The 21,480-nt window shown below is 40.1% G+C and overlaps 1 protein-coding gene across 5 annotated transcripts in view; it reads left to right on the forward strand.

Moving 5' to 3' along the window:
• LOC113097638 (mitochondrial 10-formyltetrahydrofolate dehydrogenase-like) overlaps positions 1–21,480 on the forward strand; it is a 77,338-nt gene that overhangs the window by 20,127 nt on the left and 35,731 nt on the right. For 3 of the 5 annotated variants that reach the window (XR_003288901.1, XM_026262910.1, XM_026262908.1), the window contains exons 1-4: positions 3,226–3,396; positions 7,313–7,439; positions 8,708–8,823; positions 8,962–9,063. Coding sequence is in view for 3 of the 5 variants with exons in the window: in XM_026262910.1 (XP_026118695.1) it covers positions 7,313–7,439; positions 8,708–8,823; positions 8,962–9,063 (345 nt within the window). In the remaining 2 variants the exon portion in view is untranslated. Of the gene's footprint in view, positions 1–3,225; positions 3,397–7,312; positions 7,440–8,331; positions 8,824–8,961; positions 9,064–21,480 lie in introns of those variants that run through there. The other 2 variants (XM_026262909.1, XR_003288902.1) reach the window with 2 other exon arrangements.

Consider the following 21,480-nt stretch of genomic DNA (forward strand, 5'->3'; position numbering starts at 1 on the left):
TTATTCTGGGCTCACATGCTTGCCTGTACATATTAGTTATGTATTTTAATAAAGTAGAGAAGCATGAGTTTGGCCTTTCTCATCTATGTCCATTATGCCACATTTTGCGGTATGTGAGGAAAATACTATATACATATTCCTTATATTAATGAACTGTACATTTAATTTGATATTTTAATAGCATCTTAATATATTAAGCCATGTTAAGTGTTTTTTTTTTTTCTATGCTTAGCTAGAGACTTTATGCAAATGTTCATATTCTGGTGTTCTGGCCATGGATTTGCCGATCTTGTCTTTTTCTTGCAGGACCCTGTACGTTATAGTACTAAATTAGTTTTAATAATTTAATCACCACCACAGCGTCTTGTCTCCATTGGCAACATGCACGATTTGTGTTGATTGCAAGTGATGTCACAGGTAGCGGAGAGTTCAAGTAGCAATTGCAAGTGACATTGTAATTTAGTTTCTTTTTTCTTGTCTTCACAACCTGGCTTTATAAAATGTTGGGAAATTCAAACGAAAAGTAATAAAAAAAATAAACAAAATAAAAAATAAAGACTGCAAGTGATGTCACTAGCGGAAGTACAAATGTCTGAGTGTGCAAGTCTGAGAGTGCAAGTGAAAGCCTGCAGCCAGACCCTCTTGAAACATTTTGGGGTCAACCCCCCATGATGTTACAACTGCAACACACCACTCATCCACATTGTCACCAGTGACAAAGTGGGTCATATTTGGACAGTCAGGGCAAGAGCAAAACCCTGTGCAGGTCAAGCCCACAGAAAGACACTGGCATTTGGTGGCATTGGTGCAGTTTCCATCTTTACAGTAGAGGTGGGTGAGGTCTCTAACTCCTTTAGGTGCTGGTGCCTTCTGGAACATCACAGATTAAATGCAGCCACCTTCTCTGAGCCTCCATCCTCTACCAACTGGGTTCCAGAGAAGAGGTTTGGCCAGGTGGCTGTGACGCCACACTACTGTTTGGTACACGGCTCTCAGCACATGTTGCTGGAAGCCATCTTCTGTTGGGGGTAGATTTGCTGCTGACACCTCAGCTCATCCAGGTTGGTGCTAGGATGCCCATCTTGGTGCCTCTTCTTTGTCTTTCAAGATCTTTGATTGAGTGTTGGTGGTAATATCTATCAAAAACTATAACGACACAGCTGTGACCTTCCTTTCCCATTAAAATTGCGATCTTTTTCCAGACACACTCACCCAGGTCATTGAACGTTTGAAAGGCTGAATCATTGAGCATTTGAAGAATATCCATGCCATCAATGATATATGCTGATGGTTCTTTTACACTTGGCAGCTGCTGTTGTCTTCTTTATGCTTCCATCATCAAAAAACAAAGAGGGTGGGACAAAATCATGTTTAATCTGAGATACGAGATTTTTATAATATAATACAATATTTGAAAAATGCTGAAAAGTGGGCAGAGCACAGCGGAGATAGAGGGGACAAACCAAGGGCAAGGCTGAGCCGGTGGGGCGTGAACCTGAGACCCTCAGTGACAGATTAATTGACAGCTGCTGTTAGAGTCGCTAAAATGGAGAGTGACTCTAGTGACGCAAGTAGTTTTGCTACAGAGCGTTCATTTGAAGTAGAGGACTTTTCTCCCCCACCTTCACCTGAAGTGGAGGATGTCGAGGTGTCTGAGGACACAGGGCCAGGGCCTGAGCCATATCAATTCAAGCCACTGGCTCAAACTGCGGTCTTAACTCCCGGATTCTGATAGGCATCCGATGATGCTAGCGAAGCAGCCGTGCAAGAGAGAATGGGCCAGTCTCCGAGTAAGGCACTGCGTCGCTTTTCAGCGTGAGCTGTGTGGAGCATTACAGCTGTGTGGAGCATTACCGAAGCATTACAGCTATGGATTTTTAACAAAACAAGCCTACTCAAATGTATCTAACCTAACGATTTTCATTCGTTATTGTAAGAAATGAAAAAGAGTTATGCAAAGATAGGCTTACTTGGCGCCAGTAGACAGACCTTTTTTCTCCCATAAATAAAACCTGTTAGCCTACTTGGGGCATTTTACATGCACAGTGCCAACTTTGAGTCAGTAAAATAATAATAAAAACAATAATTTAATGCTGGTATCCAAAACATTTAATTCAATACAAGTAGAATTAGAAATTAGATACATTTTAAAACTTCAATGCACATGTATAATAAGCCTAGTAATAATAACCCTAGTACTATCGATCATAACATACTTCTACAGAGACTGGAAAACTGGGTTGGGCTTTCTGGGATGGTACTCAAATGGTTCAGGTCATACTTAGAAGGGAGAGGCTATTATGTGAGTCTATTAGAGCATAAGTCTAAGTGGACGTCCATGACATGTGGAGTGCCACAAGGGTCAATTCTTGCACCGCTCTTGTTTAGCCTGTGTATGCTTCCACTAAGTCAAATAATGAGAAAGAACCAAATTGCCTATCACAGATATGCTGATGATACCCAGATTTACCTAGCCATATCTCCAAATTACTACAGCCCAATAGGAGGATCTTTGATGACATCTTTGTACGCATACGCGAGTGGTTGTGTGGCAACAAAACAAACAGTATGGCAGGCTGTAAAGACGCAACGAGCACTTTCAAGTGAGTTAAGGCCCGTTCACACCAAGCACGATAACTATAAAGATAACTATAAAGATAACGATATTAGCGTCCACACCAGCGAACGATATTGTCTGTGTATTTGAAGCGGACGCGGCACGTCTGCTGCTTTAAATTCTCGAGCTCATTACAGCAGGATTGATTCTGATTGGTTGGCAATGTTTTATCGTTCATCAGGTGGAAAAATCGTTCTGAAAGTGATTCCAACGATATCGTTTCTTTATCGTTATAGTTATGGTGTGGACTCTGCTATTCTTTAATATTGAGAACGATTTTTAGAACTATATCTTTATCGTTATCTTTATAGTTATCGTGCTTGGTGTGAACGGGCCTTTAGCGGGCAAAATCCTCAATATATAAGCACTTTAACATCTGAAGACCGGAGGAGGTTTGGAGAGAAGCTCAAAATTTGTATTGGTGACAAAATCGAAGCTATTCAAAGCCCATATGAGATCTGGGATGACAAAAAACGTTGGTCCGACTCGCCCGTGTCTTGGCCACGAATCTGCTGGGGAGACATTTATTCTTATTTAATAGAAACCCCTGGACCCTTTACTCATGAGAGATTAAAAGCTTTCAAAAGTCTGAAGGCCTATAATTATTTTGTTTCTTGAACAGTTGGGCCAGTCTTTTCTGCCAAGCAGAAAGCAGTGATCGTGCTAAAAGCAGAGGTTAGACCTGGCCAAGCAGAGTCACAGCATGATTTGCATCTCCCGTGGGTGTTCGACAAAGAGAACGGCGAAATAATCACTGCTCACTGCGACTGCAAATCCGGGTAAGTCTTCATTGATCAGTGTTCTTATTTACTTATTTATTTACTGAAAATGTAGTGACTGTTGTACCAATTCAATTGTTTTCAGTGTGAGACTTTCAATGGCGTCTGTACTAATGGTGAAAAATTGTATATCACAGCTTACACATTTCTCCTTCTTTCAAATCCAGTCTTGGAGAAACATGCAGTCGTGTAGCAGCTTTAATGTTTAAAGTAGAAGCAGCTGTCAGGATAGGACTTACAAATGCTGCATGTACTAGTGAGGCTTGCAGCAAAGCACAGCTACAGAATGATGTGAGGAACATAGTCTGGGTGCTGTGGATTGCGGTTTGGGACACCTGAATCAGAAAGCGAAAACATATGACTCGGTTGATTTGACTCAGTTTTATTTATTTTTATTCAATCTTCTATAAATACATAGTCACTAAGACTTACCATGAACAAAATGTGCCTCACAAACTCGTTCAGAAGCTGCAGGCTTTCTTCGGGACGTCCAGGTTCAATCGCCTAATTGCACGCAACCATTTCTTTCATTTTTCGCTATCCTTTTCGGAGGGAATTCGAAAAAACTTTTTATCAGGCCCCCAACTAACCGTACAATCGACCACACAGCAAGAGTGAACCATCCTCTTCTCTAAATCCTCCTCCAAACGTGCAAAACAATCAAATTACAGGTATCTAGCGGTGTTTCCTGCCACATGATTCCCATGATGCAACGCGACAAACATAAACAATGACGTCACAAAAGATCCGCCTATTGACTCCCTCTGCCAATGCATTGATAAAATTAATAGTTGGATGTAACAGAGCTTTCTTCAGCTAAACAAGGAAAAAACTGAAGTCATTGCATTTGGAAACAAACATGAAGTGTTCAAGGTGAATGCATACCTTGACTCTAGGGGTCAAACAACTAAAAATCATGTCAGGAATCTTGGTGTGATTCTGGAGACCGGTCTGAGTTTCAGTAGTCATGTTAAAGCAGTAGCTAAATCAGCATACTATCATCTCAAAAACATTGCAAGAATTAGAGGTTTTGTTTCCAGCCAAGACATGGAGAAACTTGTTCATGCCTTTATCACCAGCAGGGTGGACTATTGTAATGGGCTCCTCACTGGCCTTCCCAAAAAGACCATTAGACAGCTGCAGCTCATCGAGAACGCTGCTGCCAGGATTCTGACTAGAACCAGAAAATCTGAGCATATCACACCAGTCCTCAGGTCCTTACACTGGCTTCCAGTTAAATATAGGATTGATTTTAAAGTACTTTTACTCGTATATAAGTCACTAAATGGCCTAGGACTGAAATATATTGCAGATATGTTCACTGAATATAAACCTAACAGAGCACTCAGATCACTAGGATCAAGTCAGTTAGAAATACCAAGGGTTCACACAAAACAAGGGGAGTCCTCCTTTAGTTACTATGCTGCCTGCAGTTGGAATCAGCTTCCAGAAGAGATCAGATGTGCTAAAACACTAGTCACATTTAAATCCAGACTCAAAACTCATCTGTTTAGCTGTGCATTTATTAAATGAGCACTGTGCAATGTCCGAACTGATTGCACTATATTTTCACTTTTTTTTATGTAAAATCATTTTCTAACTGTTTTTAAATTCATTTTAGTTAAGTAGTTTTTTTCATAATTTTAAAAGTTTTAAAATTGCTTGTCTTTATTTTTATTATTTTTCTTCATGATTATTTTACTTTATTTTATGTAAAGCACTTTGAATTACCATTGTGTATGAAATGTGCTATATAAATAAACTTGCCTTGCCTAGTAATAAGTAGACATTTAAAATACATCAATAACTGATATCATAGTTTAAAATAGATAAAATCTGAGTTAAGGCTTGCTTTATGTGTTGCTCGATGAGGATTTCTCAATCGTTGCGACTTTAAATCCTGAGGACACAAAATGCCGTGGAACCTCCTGCCGTGGAGTGAAGAAGAGGTGGCGTTACGAGGATTCTCAGACAGTTGAAGTGTCCAATGGAGTTAAGAGATTTGCTCTCAATCTATTTTCAACACTTTAGATTGTTTACCACGTGGGGTTTGACCAATAGCATTGAATTGTGAAAAAATATGAAATAGACAAAATTTGGACATGCGAGGATTCTGCCTGTCAGTGACGATATTTTAATAAAGGTGTTCCATTCCAATGTTAACCTGATTCAATTGGATCTGTGGTTCATATGAATTGTATAGTATACTGTGCCTTATGAAATGTATTATTAGTAAATGTATCATAAATATAGATCAGCACTTACCTAATGTAAGTTACTTTGCAGTAACCATGAATTTGTCAACATTCTTCTCACCACTGATAATGTGATTTGGACTTGAGGCTATTCTGTCCAGTGTTCTTTCATTTTGGCCACCTCATACATTGAGTGACAGAACACTTCTCTTTTATTATATATTTACATATTAATAATTTAAGTTGTGTTGTGTGAAGTTAAGTTATAGTTTTATTAAAAAGTTCAAACTCCTGGTCTCCTGTTTGTGCTATGGTAAGGTGTTATCTTTCGATTTCCATATAGTACAAGGTGCCATATTAAATATTTTTTGATGTCTCTTATATTTGAATTTCTCAACATTCTTCTCACCACTGATAATGAATGGGTTTGGACTCAATTATGTCAGTGTTCCATTTTCATTCATTTTGGACACATCATACATTGAGTGACAGAACACTTTTCTTTTATCATATATTTACATATTTGGTATTGCTGGATTCAGCACAACCCCACCTTTCCAACAAGCCATCATATGTGTTTCTATGATAATGCCAGGCAAAGCAAGCACAAAGTAAATGAAAACATTCTGCATAGATATTAAATTTGTGCATGTCCGCTTATTTTAGATATGTGTTTACATGTGTCTATTTATTCCATACATCAAGATATTCACATCCAGTCTTTTCTAGTAGTTAAATCAACTTCCTGACTACAAACATGTCAAGTTTCAAAGCTCTCAGAGCTTGTGTGATTGATCTGCATTAGTTTATATGCCTTAACTCCCATACGGACAGGCTATATTTTAGTCCTTTATTGGTTTTGTGGTGTATAACAATATCTGTTAATTTAACAATCTTGGCAGTAAAATATTTTTAGCCAAGAATCCATTTCATATATGGGAGACCTTAGAGATGAAGAAAAACATTGTTGGGTTTAGTTCTACCTCCGGTAGGGGTATCTCGAAAACTAAAGCACTTTTTGACCATTTGTCACTAGCCTAGATGGATAGTATTAACATTGAGACGCAGGGACCATTAACATCTCCGAGTATGTGTCCGACGTTCCGACTCAAAATCAGCCGAAGTCCGAGAATAGCTATTGTCCTAGAACTAGGCCTACAAGTTCTGCAAACATATTTTTTTAAAACATATATTTTTTTGCTCATATGGGACCCCTGTTGATTACTGTAGCTTGTATTAGTTATTTTACAGTGCCTAAGCACGTAGCCGGTTGTATACTAAAGGTTAACTTATTCAATATATTTTATTCTAAATTAAATCTAGCAATACATCATATAAAATACAAATGTTAATTGTTTCCTATTTTGTTTTGTGCAGGTTCTTAACAAATTATTAAAGATGATCAAACATGATAGATTTAATAAGCTATACAGCTAGCATGCTAACATAGGCTAATCTAGCATGCTTAGCAATTTCAATTTCAGAGGGTTCTTGTCCAGTAGTAGGTCAGACTACCTGAATTTCCCTTAAACATGGTCTTGTATAACAAGCATAGGTTTGTGAAATCAATCCAAAGCAACCTGACAAGCAATTTATAAGAACCAACAATATCTGCATTACAAAACCCCAAAATTTACTTAAGACAGAGTGGTAAACAAGCAAGAGAAGTGCAGTTAGTAATAGTTTTTTTTTAATCTGTATGTGTGTTGCTTTCATTTCAGATGAAGATTGCTTTGATTGGCCAGAGTCTCTTTGGACAGGAAGTGTACAAGGAACTGAAGAAGGATGGCCACATGATTGTTGGTGTATTCACCATCCCTGACAAAGATGGAAAAGTGGACCCTCTTGGTAAGCCTCTTGTTTCTGTTAAGATCATTGATGCTATTTTTAAAGAGATAATTCACTCAAAAATTGCCCATGCTATCCCAGGTTTATATGACTTTCTTTCTTCTATGAAACACAAACAGGTTTTTTTAAATATAAGCCACATCTTTGGGTCCATTTAATGTGTGGAGTCCTTTTGAAGTTTAAATGAACACACAAACAGATACAATATTCCATAGACCCCAGTTGAGTGAAAAAACATTTATTGTGAAAAAAAGTGCTCTTATTTGAATATCTTTTATAAATGATTATGGGAACGTCATTAAGTTTGAGGGACTGATGCATATTATATGGTCTCAGAAAATTGATGATTTTTCTGAAAATATTAATTTGTGTTCTTCTCAGGAAAGGAACTCCTATATCTGGGAAAACAAAAGGGTCATTAAATGACAACAGAATTTAGATTTTGTCAAATGTTTGGAGTGAATATTTTGTCCAATATGTTCAGACCAGTAAAAAAAATATGGCAGGCCAACTGAATGAAATGCAAATTCACTCTATGACAGTAACAGTAACTCTTATGTAACAGCGGCAGCTCTGCTCTAGTATCAAACATTCATTGTGGTCTGAATCTGTCCTTTTAAAAAAAAATGCATAAAAAATTTAAATCATACATAAATAGAGTTCTTACAAAAAATTACTTGAATACAATTCTTTTACGGTGAATATGTTTTGCACTACGGAACCTTGGCCAAGCTTTGTCTTTAAAATATAAACTTGCATGTTATTTGCTGAAAGCTTTTTCATGGCAGGTGTGCCTCGCCACTGCCCTTTTTTAAATATGAATCCCAAAAAAAAAAGAAAAAAAAAGAATTTTTTTTACACAAATTGAAATAAATCTTTACACTCTCCACAGCGACTGAGGCAGAGAAGGATGGTGTTCCAGTGTTCAATTTTCCCCGCTGGAGGCTGAAAGGAAAGGCCATCACAGAAGTGGTGGATCAGTATAGGGCTGTCAAAATGGCTTAATATTTAATATTTTTTAAAACAAATGCATATAATTTAAGGCAGCTTGCTATCAGGTGCTTTGCTGGATAAATGTTCTCTTTAGTGCATCTGAGGCCCAATGTTTTATTCACTGACAGAAACCGCATAAGATGAGCAAATGATAACAGTGTGTAAATTATGTAAAATTCTGTTGTTTTAACATAAGTTATGTTTTGCTATTTTGTGTCCTCTATGGACTCTGATTCATGGTGATAAAAAGGGTGGGTTTACTATATTCTGGGCAGATGATGGACTGGACACAGGCCCAATTCTTTTACAAAGAGAATGTGATGTGGAGCCAAACGAAAATGTAAACAGCATCTACAAGCGCATCCTGTTCCCAGAGGGAGTCATAGTCATGGTGGGGATCAGTGCAGAAACTTCTACAGCTACATCATATTACAAACTATAGTATACTATGCTATACATTTAAAACAGAATCCATTCACCATTTTAATGAGAGTCCCCTTGGATTCTTGTGTTTGTATTTTTGTTTTAGGTGGAGGCAGTCAAGTTAATTGCAGCAGGTACAGCTCCGAGAATAAAGCAACAAGAGGAAGGAGCCACATATGAGTGTATTCAGAAGAAAGAAAATTCAAAGGTGGAGTACTCTAGCAAAGCACAACAGCCGATATATATAGATGGATGGATAGATTCAACCTTATTGTTGTAGAAAAAATGTAAACATTTAAACTATATGGTTGGTTGAATAGCCTGGCGCTGAGGTGAGAGGACGATGGCGCACTGTGGCTGCCGCTTCTACATCAGCGTGTTAAATTGTATATTTTATATTATATCTGCTAACATGCGGCTTTGCTGGTTTTTATTTGTTTTTATTAGAGGTGGTCATAGATTAATTTTTTAATCTAGATTAATCTCACCGTGATCTTGAAATTAATCTAGATTAAAATAGCTCATTCGAATTCTGCCGACGGCATTCAGAATATGTGTGTTACCCAAATAAAATTGACAAACAGTAAGTCTTTGAGAAGGGGTTTATCAAGCTAGGTGGTGTATAACGGTGGTAGGCGCCCTAACTTAAATAACCAGTTTAAAGAAAAAAAACCTTCTGGCGCCAGACAGGATTAAACCTGTCAAAAATTTATTTAACCCAGGATAGCAGAAAAATAACCACCTGTTACACAACAAATAATAATAATCCCAGACTAAAGGTCATCAGGATATTTATTCTTTCATATGTTCAAAATCATAACACAGAAAAAACCGAAATGGACAAAAAATAAATTAAGCAAAATAAGAAATGACCACACGTTCCCACTAGCGGTTTCTCTTCCGAATCCGTGCCCGTGCAATAAAGAAAAAGAGAGAACAAAGAAAACATTAGATAAACATCTCATTAAGTTTCATTAAAATCACACACATTAAATCAACAGCATCAATTATTTTAACGGGCAACAACAATTATAAACAAAACACTAAGCACACAAAATGTGCGAATATTAAAGCTATGTGAGTTGGTGCGTGCGTGTGTTGCAGAGTGTAATGGCGGCGCAAAGGTACTGACCACGTTTGCAGGTATTGAAGGCACCAATGAGTATCGCGGGTCACCCGACAGCAAGATAGGTGGATAAGCAGCAGTTTTTCCTTGTCTTCAGGACTGCTCATGAAAGTTGGTCTGGAAGTGCAATGCTTGTCATGCATCAGACATCAAACCCATGAAACAGCTGATTGACACGCAGCCGTCTTTCCACCCTAAACTATCACTCATACGGGCTACCCTTATGTGCAAACAAACGAATGACGCTTCTGATTCAGGTATGACACGCTCCCTTTAAATACAACTCCCTTCCGCCGTTAATTGACACACTCCACCCAGAAATCACGCTAAAATGAAAGTGAAAGTAACCAATGTCGTAGAACAGATTCTTTTGTTTGCCACAGGTGCATTAGAAAAGGGGCTCATCTCCTGTTTCCAAAATGCATCACAAAGTGCTTGAAAAAGATGTAAACTAATTCCACATTGCACAAGGTGCAAACAACCTTACGCCTATTTCACACATACTCCATCTGCAGTGCGTACACTGGGCCCTGTTTGAAATTGTTAAATTTTTATGTTTTTTATTTTTATTTATTTGTGCTATTTACACAATAAATTTACGTTTTTTTCAAGTTTGTAGGTGTCAAGGTACAGAAACCAAATAATTAAATGTAAAATAGCACTGGATAGTCTTTAATGTAAAAATGAAATATACAATCAAACCTACATTTATTCAGACACCTTCAACATTTCTCACATTATTACAGTTTTGCTATATATATATCAAAAATTATACCTGGTGTCTGGATAATTTTTGGTTTGGCTGTTAAAACTACAAAGTAATTCATTCAAGAGCAGTGAGTGATTTTCATTTTCTTGGGTTAACATTACACTAGCCATTAGCTAAATTAGGCGCGGTCCCTTTAAGAGACGATGAACGCATCCAATATAATACACATCCCATTTTTTCCTCAACTGTTTACTTTCACTTAAGAAATAACTGACAGTTTTTTCGAGCATAATTTCCAAGGTGGATATTTATGGAATAAAATCACTGTCAAAAATGATCGTATGTAATTCAAAACATTTGTGTGTAATTTTAATATACTCCTGCATAATTTAAAACCATTGTACGTAATTCTGTTTTTTGTAAGAATTGGATTCCAAAATCTATGGCCACGACAGTTTAAAGATACGTGATTTTGTGCGTTTTTTAGAGTAGGCTACAACTCTAAAATGTACGACTGTGACAGTTTACAGACGCGGCGCTTGTTTTCACAATAGCTCTGTTACACACACGACATACGAATTAAGACCACGAAATGCGGTGTGCGAAACGGCTGTCAAAAATAAGTCATCAAGGTTAGTAATGCCTGTGACCTTGATGACGTATTTTTGACAGCCATTTCACACACCGCATTTCGTGGTCATAATTCGCATGTCGTGTGTGTAACAGAGCTATTGTGAAAACAAGCGCCTTGTCTGTAAACTGTCACAGTCGTACGTTTTAGAGTTGTACTCTAAAAAACACACAAAATTGCGTATCTGTAAACTGTTGTGGCAGTATATTTTGGAATCCAACTCCGACAAAAAACAGAATTACGTACAATAGTTTTAAATTACGCACAAGTATATTAAAATTACACACAAATGTTTTGAATTATTTACGATTATTTTTGAAAGTGATTTTATTCCATAGATATTTTGACATATTTTGTATGTATTTGTCGGCACAAGCAAAAATAAGCAAATTCGGTGTTCAAGTGTTTTGAGACGCCATTCTCTGCATGAGCCCTGAACACCAGAACACCGTGAGTAGCCTACTGAATTGGGCTCTTTCACATCTTTTTGTTTGTTCAAACTGCGATTTGTATTTGTTCGTTCATGTGCAGGAGGGACTTCGAGGAGAACTTTGCAGAAGAGAGCTCGGTTCAGTGTCGCTGTCCGTGATATGGGGCTCTCTCTCTCTCTTGTGCGCATCGCGTCTTGTGTTTGGATGCTTTAATGTTTAAATCGACAAGCGGTAAGGCGTACAAACTAGTGATGGGAAGTTCGATTCTTTTCCGCGAACCGGTTCTTTCGGATGGTTCGATTCAATAAACCGGTTGAAAAAAACGGTTCATCGGTTCTTTCACGCTCTTGACGTCATTGGCGATGACGTAATGGCGTCACGTCTATCAAACATTCAAATATATAAAGTCAGTAATCATAACTTTAGTCAGTTAAAACCTCATCATGAAAAGTTTACATTTGAGTTTTGCAACAACACCTAAATACAGTAACAGCAATAATGTGCATATGAGGATTTAAGTCTTGAAGATATAAAGTAAATAAATTAGGTGTCATCAGTGCAGAAACCATGATCCACTTACTAAACATAATCCATTGCGATGTATTTGTTATTAAATGAACTTACGTTTCGCCAGATTGCCCTTCATCCAAGCCCTCGAAATACCCGCGCTCATAACATTACTAGTACAGAATCAGAATCAATCACCAAAAGAATCCCTTCGGTTCAGACATGCTGTGAGTCAGTTGGCTTCACGCTGAATTGCGCATGCGCAGTATCATCAGTTCATCGGTTCTCAATTCGGACGCGTCCGACAGAAACGATTCTCGGTTGAGTGTACTGATGATCCGAAAACCGATGCAACCGGTTCTTGACTCGAGAACGAGAATCGCTCTAACCGGCACATGCTGCAGTTCAGTGTCATCAGCTGCTCTACTCGTGTTCATGTTCTGTTTACTACAAACTCAATTTGTGAATGTGTCATCATTACAGTACAGATATCTCATAAATCATCCCTTATTCCTATTAAACATAAGAGTCTTTAGAGTCTTAATTATTGTCCAACTTCCCTGAAAACCCATTTGGCCTATACATTATATACAATATACAAATTGGAAACATTAATCTAAAAAAATAATAATAATAAAAAATCAAAATAAAATATAGTTATTTTATCACACTTTCCGATGTTTAACAAAATACTTACAAAATTACACGCATGCGCAGTATCATCAGTTCATCGGTTCTCAATTCGGACGCGTCCGACAGAAACGATTCTCGGTTGAGTGTACTGGTGATCCGAAAACCGAAGCAACCGGTTCTTGACTCGAGAACGAGAATCAGCTCATCGGTTCTCAAATCGGACGCGTCCGACAGAAACGATTCTCGGTTGAGTGTACTGGTGATCCGAAAACCGAAGCAACCGGTTCTTGACTCGAGAACGAGAACTGCTCCAGTAGTGGGCGTGTTCGTTCATTATCTGGCTCGGCTCAGTGTTCATCTTCAGTTCGGTCTTCACAGCATTTCATTCAGGGTACTGTTTGAGTAAATGAATTACTCCGGGATATTGGTTTATTCTGACTCAGAGGGAGTGTCAATCACGTTAAAAAAGTTAACCGCTTAAGTAATTTGTGTATTTATGCTTATTGGAGACGTGAACCGTTTCAAACGATTCAGTTCGATTTGGTGAACTGGTTCAACCGGTTCACTAAGAAGAACCGGTTAAATTGAACGATTCGTTCACGAATCGGCCATCACTAGTACAAACATGTGAAAAAGATATGCTTTCATGACAAGGCGTAGCAGTGGCCCGTCAACTGTCCTGAGCATCTTTTTAGGCTGGCTTCAGCCAGTCTGTTATATCAAATATCAAGGTGAAAGTCATCATAGCTTGCTTAGTATAAACCCAGCTCCCAACCCAACTTTGAGAATAGATTAAAGGCGATATTCTTTTTATCGCCAGATAAGAGTCTCGCGTTAACGCAGCACGTTAACGCCGTTAACGGCCCACCACTAATTATTATACAAAGTACGTTCATCATGGCTCCCGCAGGAAACTGCATTCAAGCGGAGCAGTTATAAACAGTTTGGCCTCAGAGGCGTCTGGATCATCGCTATTTATCTCCGCATCATGTCTGCTCTGCTAATTTCTCCTACCTCCATAAGAATCTATTAACATCAAAGTGACGTCACTTTGTGACATTCTTTTGGACAAAAAACTGGACTTCTTTTGCCTCTGTGAAACATGATTATCTCAATCTAAATATGTGTACTCTGCCTTCTACACTTATCCGTGCTCCACTGGCCACGCCGGTGGTCTTGCTGTCATTTATAGATCTGATGTTGCAGTTACTGAGGTTTCATTGCCTTGCTTTTCATCATTTGAATGCTTGGCTTTCAAGCTGACTGGTCTCTCATCAGTTCTTGTATTGAATATCTACCAGTGCCAGTGCACTCTGTCCAGTTATTCTTTTAAGTGGTGATCTAAATTTTCATGTTGATAATTTGGCTTGCAATAATGCTGTGTGCCTCATGGATGCACTTGAATGTTTTTACTTCACTCAGCATGTTGACGTTCCGACAAACAAACATGGACATATATTAGATCTGGTCTCCACTTCAGGAGTATTTATTGAACAACTTCAGTGTACTGATGTATGTATAAGTGATCACAAGCTCCTCAAGTTCACTCTATGGGTGATTTACCAGCCTCTATTAACCAGTATAATGTTGCTCTTACAGCTATTCTGGATGAGTTTGCTCCTTTGAAAAAATGTGTTGTGTCTTTTAAGAGATCATCTCCCTGGTACACATCTGAGTTGCGCAAATTTAAGTTGTTAGGCAGACAGTTGGAACTGAAATATAAAAAATATGGTCTAACAGTTCACAGATTAATGTTTAATCAGCATCAGATTGAGTATCAAAATGGTCTCAAAGCTGCAAAAGGGGCACATTATTCTACTATTATTAGTAGCAACATCTCTTATCCCCATGTTCTGTTTAGAACAGTCAATAATCTAATCAAACCTTCTAATGACTTTAACTGTTCCACCAATGAGAAGTGTAATGCATTTCTCAATTATTTTTCAACTAAAATTGAGAATATCTGTCACAGGGTCTTTGTGACAACCATCTTGAGTGATGTCACTAGAGAGTCCTTCTCCTAACTATAAGAGAGAAAGGTTTCTCAAGTAATTTGTTTCCTTTGAATATGTATGTTACGTATACTTGCATATGATTTCTTGCACGTATGTTTATTTGTATTTTATTATTTTTGTTATTGTTTTTGTTATTTTCATTTTTATTATGTATTCTTGTGTTGTATAAGAAACATGTTACCTGTCATATGGTATGTTCCAGAGTAGGAGGAGTTGGGGCCTATAAAATGGCTCCAGAACGTTAGTAGGATAGTTCAGAGATAGGAGGCGAGGAGAGAGTTCCCGGGGAAGTGCTGCTTATGTAGTACAGTTGCACATACAGGTCAGGTTATGTTTTTCTGATTGCTTTGACCTTATGTTTGGTGCAGTTTATATTCTGTTGCATCTAAATTTTTTTGTTCTTTTTTTTTTTTTTCACCAATACTGAGTGACTGTCACTGTGCGCCATAATAAAAGCACATGTTAACTATGACCAACTGTTTCCTCTGTCAATTGGAGCCATCGTAACAGTTGGTGTCAGAAGTTAAGGAAAACATAACAGTTGTTGTCTAACAGCAGTTAAAGTGACAGTGACTCAAAAATGCCACCGAAGACCAGGGGTCAGGTCACTACAGAGGTGGAAACAGAAGGAGATCAGGATGCAGTGGGTGGCATTCCAGAAGAAGGTGTCCAACCTGCTGAGGTCCCAACTACCACAGGTGATGGAGCTGTGACAGCCCTGGCAGGGATTTTCCAGGCCTTCCTGCAGTACCAGAAGGAGAGGGATGAGAGGCAAGAGAGGGAGTCGGTACGACGGGAGCAGCAATTCAAGGTCCTCAATCATCAGGTCACACAAATGCAGATGGATGTGGAGCACGCCAGACATAAAGTTACCTCTTCAGATCAGCCAGGAATGCGAATGCTGAGTCAGATGCCTTCATTGCCAAAATTACAAGACAGTGATGATGTGGAACATTTTCTGACTACATTCGAGAGGCTGGCAGAGGTGTACAGGTGGCCAAGAGAGGACTGGGCAGTTCACCTGATTCCCTTGCTCACTGGAAAAGCAAGAGGTGCTTTTGTTGCCATGGCGCCTGCCTTTACCTCTGACTATCACCTGGTCAAAGAGGTGATTCTTAAGAAATATGAGATTAATCCAGAAACATATAGAGAGATTTCGTTAATTGAATACCGCCGCTGATGAGTCCCCAACAGAGTTGTACATTCGCTTAAAAGACTTATTCTCAAAGTGGGTCCAGTTGGATGTGAGTAGCAAAACAGAGATGATGGAAACCTTGGTGTCGGAGCAGTATATGAGAGTGCTGTATCCAGAAGTGAGGACCTGGGTGAAGGAGAGAAATCCCAGAACTGCAGGAGAAGCAGCTGACCTGGTAGAGTCCTATATAGCAGCACGGAAGGGATCTTTTGGGACCTTTCGATACTCTGGTGTCTTTCCGGAGGCGAGAGGTAAGTCTGTGGGGTCAGGGGGTAGTATGTTCTCACAAAGTCAAGCCCAAAGTTTTAAAGTCACTGACTCAAAGCCTTCACTACCAGTAGTCACACGCCAAATATTGCCTAGAGGCGATATAGTATGTTATAATTGTGGAGAGGTAGGACATACTAGCCCACATTGCCCTTTGAGAAAACCCAAATCTGCCAGTCTGTGTTATGTGCCCCAATCTAACCCTAAGCTAGTGGTGAAGCCGGATAAGGAGCCCATCATTTCAGTGTTGTTGAATGGTAAGCCGCTGATGGCATTGGTAGACACAGGATGTACATGTACGTTAGTACAGTCAGAATATGTAGCCAGAGAGACATGGACTGAGAAAACTGTAACTGTTTGTTGTGTACATGGAGATAAGTCAGAACTGCCTACAGCTGAGGTGTATTTGGAGGTTAACAAGCAGTCCTTTTTTGATGAACGTAGGTGTTAGCACAAACCTCCCCTATCCTGTGTTGCTAGGTACTGATATGCCCATATTAGCAGACTTGGTGCAGGAGACAGCGTGGTGTGAGATAGTTAATCGAGCACAGGCTCAAAAGTTTACCCAGATGGCACGAACGGAATATTCTGTAGATAGCACCCTTCAGCAGATGGCATTTTTTGTGGATGAAAGTCTAGATGAAGAAGGGTTGTCTGAGGAAGATAGATTAGACAGACACAGGAAAAGAGTTGCAGATTTGATGAATAGCTCAGAACAGACACAGTTTGAGTGGAAAGAACCGGAGATTGAGGAGTCCTATTTTGTCATACCCAGTGAACTGGGACGACTTCAGAAAGAGGATGCTACCTTGTCTGAATGTTTTGGGAAAGTTAGCAAAGATACAACTGTTAGTTCATTGTATGGTGAGATGTTCAGGATTGCAGCAACAATGAGTTTTACAGAATAATTAACTCAAATGATATATAGGGAATTTGAATAATTAATCAGGAATATGATTAATTTATATCTCAGATGACAGTTACATTAAATTTGATTGATTATGAAAAATAGCTCAATTGCCTATACCAATAACTAATCACAGGGCACTGTAACTTACTCATTAATATGTCAATATTCCATTCTTCATACCAATTATTGTGATATCTCTTACTGTAAATTACTGCAAATCAAACAATGGTATGTCCAGCAAACCACTGTTGACCTATCAATTTTCAATAAAGTTATCACGCCTTATAATTCAAGGAAAAGTATTCTCTGGCCATGAAAATATTATCTTATCCTTATGATAAATTTAGTTTCTAAATTTAGAGCTTGTAGCTATAGATCAGACATCTCAGTGACTCATAATGTGAGTGGGGTGGAGTCCAAGCCAATCGTCAGTATATGGGTTTTTAATAAATCAACTAGTAATACATAAAACTACACATCACACAGAGTAAATATACGTACGACACTACAAACAGTAAGCTTTATACAAGACATAACGAATCCAAATAAAAGAGAGAGAGAGAGAGAGAGAGAATAGAATGAGATCACATAAGGAGCTCAGGTATGAAAATCATAGTCAGTAACTTTTGGAAGCCAACAACAATTAGATCCTAACAACACTTTAAAGCAGCATTTAAATCTCCATAGAAAAGTGATACTTGCATGGCCCAGCGCGTGAGCGTGGTCTTTTTGTGACGCTTTGTGCGCTTGTCCTTTTGAAAACAGCGTGCGTGTGCCGGAGGCCATGTGACGCACGTGCACGCTTCGCTGGATCTTTGCGTGAGTGTGGAGCACGTGGTCCTTTGTTCTGTCCTCGCGCGGTATTTGAAAGGTTCAACAAACAATGTCCCAGAATTCGTCTTCCTTGCGTGGAGAGGCGAATAGTTGAATAAACTTAGTAAAGAAAAGAAACGAACGAAACGAAAGCTTCTAAAGGAGCCATTAAAATGGCTTTTTCTCTCAGCCCCTGTGCTGAGGGGGGGGCTTGCGCTATGAGCGCGGCGCGAGGCCGCGCGGAGGGTCGCACAGGAGAGCAGCGTGTCCGAGAACCAAGAACGAGAAGAAGAGGAAGAAGAGAGGGTGGACCTTGTTTGGTCAATTCTTATAGCTTGAAATAGTTCACGCCCATTTTCGAGGGAGCATCGAATGAATGTCCGCGATCTGAAGCGGAGGGAAAAGTTCCTTTGTCTCTGTGGAGACAACCCCCCCTGGTGATCTAGTGCTTGTCCGATTCCATCAGGGATATTTCTATCGGTTCGTACTTCAGATTACATACATTTTTCCATTACTTTGCTCTAGATAAATGGGTCTGTCAGAGCATGACGATTAGAACAAGACTAAACATAATAGGTATATGTGATCAAAACATGAAGTTACATTCAAATGTAGAATTACACATATTTAAAGATTTGCTTAACACATGATAACACTGCAGATGTTGGGAAACATCTAAATGTACCAAAAGGGAATACGTAATACATTTATAAAACATAAAAACTAACAGGTAACGAATTCATTCCATAGAATGCATTGGGGAGAAGATTTGGCTTCTCTCCTCTCCAGTGTCCAGGGTGGTCGTAAAGTTTTACGACCTGCAAAGATGGGGGTTGCAGAAACGTGGCTCTCTTTTAGGAAGTTAAAGTGAGGAGAGACATTTCCTAAAGTATGAGCTTGCAACTTATACTCTTCACATAACAAGGATTAACCATTTTATGCAATCCATAAACATATTTAAAATACATATTAATAAGGACTTACAAAAGTAAGGAACTTTAAGAAAGGTTTCCTTTTGTGTATGTTGGAATGTGGTTGGGGGTTTTCATTTCTTCTTTGAAGCTCGCATGGGCATCGTAAATAATTTAAGTCCAGCCAGGCTGGCGCCAGGCCAGGCACTTGGTGCAAAAAGAGTTTCATTTGGAAAATCTGAATTAAACACATGAATCGATGATCTGCATATCCGTTACACACCTCCCCCTTTCGTCAGATGAAGTCCCTGTGTGGACATCATCGGACGGCAATCATCAGGATGGGCAGATGACAGGTGAATTGTGATGGTCATGCAGCAGGTGGGTCATGATCACAGGTGGTTCCTGAAGCTGAGGATTCAGCTTGGTGAGGTTCGGTATTGTCTTTGACTTTGCGTCCCTTTTCCGGGGATTCCATCGGAGACCTCCAGCCACAGTTGTCGTGAGTTTGGCTGTAGAGGTTTGCATCTCGTTGAGTATCCTGTATAGGATGAAGGTCACGCCAAGAGTCAAGGCGGGACCACTGACAGTGGAGATGCCCCGTGCAGTGTCGGCAGCAGTCCAGGCTAGGACCGCAGATGACTGGTTCAGGCTGTCGAGACAGTGCTTGGAGGGCTGTGTCGACAGGAGTAATGTCAATGTGTTGGGTGGTACCTTTCAGTACTTGGTCCAGCAGGTTGGCACGGGTGGCGGTGTCATGCTGGTCGTAGGTCAGCGTAGCTGAGCGCACAGGAGTGTTGACGAGCCATCTGTTACCCACAATCTCTGCTTGCGTTTCTGTGACTTGTGTACGAGGCTTGGCTTCGGCAGGGCAGCGCGTATCGCTGACCCAGGGTTGCAGCTCGCAGATTCCTTCAGAGTTGTGTCTGAGGAAGGGTTTGCTAAGGCAGAGATAATGAATGTCTTTGGTTAACGTACACATGTGCATGTTTGGGGGCAGGTACAGCTGTGTGTCGCTGTCGTGGTAGGCCACCACATTTGGAATGTGTGTTTTGGTGTGGGTGTTGCTCTTCCACATCCTGACACTGACAATGTCTTTAGGTCTGTAGACTTGGCTTGACTCGCTGATGAGTTGGTTCAGGAGCACGTTCACTTCTCTCTGTTTGGGGTTTATGTGCCGTAGGAAGGCGCTATCCAGAGAGTTGGCCAGGTGTATTTGTAGCAGGTCAGCTGGCATGGTGATGGCGTAAGACAGCACAGTTAACACAAGGCTTAAAGGTATCATGTACGGTGGGGTTTTACTCGTGGTTAGGCTGTCATTGGAGGAGCTAACCTCCCACAGCATGTCTGTTGTTAATGCTGTAAACAGCTGAGTCTGGGTAAAGTCCTTCTGGAAGACAGTAAACAGTGGTTTCAAGGAGTTTACAGTCTGGTTTGCTGCATTGACACTGGACATAACAATGTTAAACATTCTGGCAGCAGCAGCGGCTCTAAGCAAAGCTCCCGGGAACGGTTTGGAGCGGTGGTGGTGTCCACCTAACTCCATTTGTGTAACCGTCACTTTCTCATGTTGGCTGAACATGTGTTTGACATCGGCCTCGTTGTGAGTGAGGGAGTCCTCTCTCCATCGGAACCTTGTACAGCTGTATTCGGTTACAGTGCTGGGGTAGTGTGCCCTGTCATCGGTGGTCAGGAGTCTCAGCGGTTTTCTCGGTAGCAGCTGTCCTCTCTTTGGCTGACAGCACGGCACGGCAAACCACAGCAGCATCCTGGTACAGATAATAGGGAGAGAGAGAGAGAGAAAGGGGAGAAAGAAACAAACAAGGGCTGTCTTTGGTTGGACAGGGCAGCCTCTTTGCTTAGTGGGGGGCGACTGGGTTTAGCTTGCCCTCGCCCATGTTTTGCCACATCTTGCTGCTGGCATGACGCTTGCTTCAGTGTTTTGTCAGTGGCTCTGGTGCTGCGTGGTGCAGCACATGCTGCGTCATGGAAATATATTGGCCTTATCCCCCTTTTGCTCCGTGGCATTACACGCCCTGGCATTGTGATGTCAGACGGTGCACAACCCACAATATTGTTCTGTGCACGCAGCATGGTTTGTGTATCATGCAGTGGTCTGGGGCTTTGGTTGTCAGTGACTGTAGACTGGTTGCCAGGGTGGATGGAGGGGTCTGAGAGGTGTTAAAGCAAAGTCATTATCGAGGTTTCAGAAGCCCGCATATCCGCTTTGTTGGTCAGTGTAGACAACGGAGCCAGCGTAAGCGATTCTGATGTAGGCAGTGTAGCTAGTAAAGTTCTTATGCTGTGTGTAATCACTTCAACCTTGAATGTGGGTGGGAGGGTTGGGAGTGACCACAGAATGTTGTTTAGTGTGCCAGTTTTGGCAAGGGTGTTAGTGTGATCTTTAAAGTCCTTGTCTAGACTTGGTAGCTTCGAGTGTCCTTTTACCTTCTTCCAGTACACAATCACATTGTGTG

The sequence above is a fragment of the Carassius auratus genome, unplaced genomic scaffold, assembly GCF_003368295.1.
Source record: "Carassius auratus strain Wakin unplaced genomic scaffold, ASM336829v1 scaf_tig00216339, whole genome shotgun sequence".
Lineage (NCBI taxonomy): Eukaryota > Metazoa > Chordata > Actinopteri > Cypriniformes > Cyprinidae > Carassius > Carassius auratus.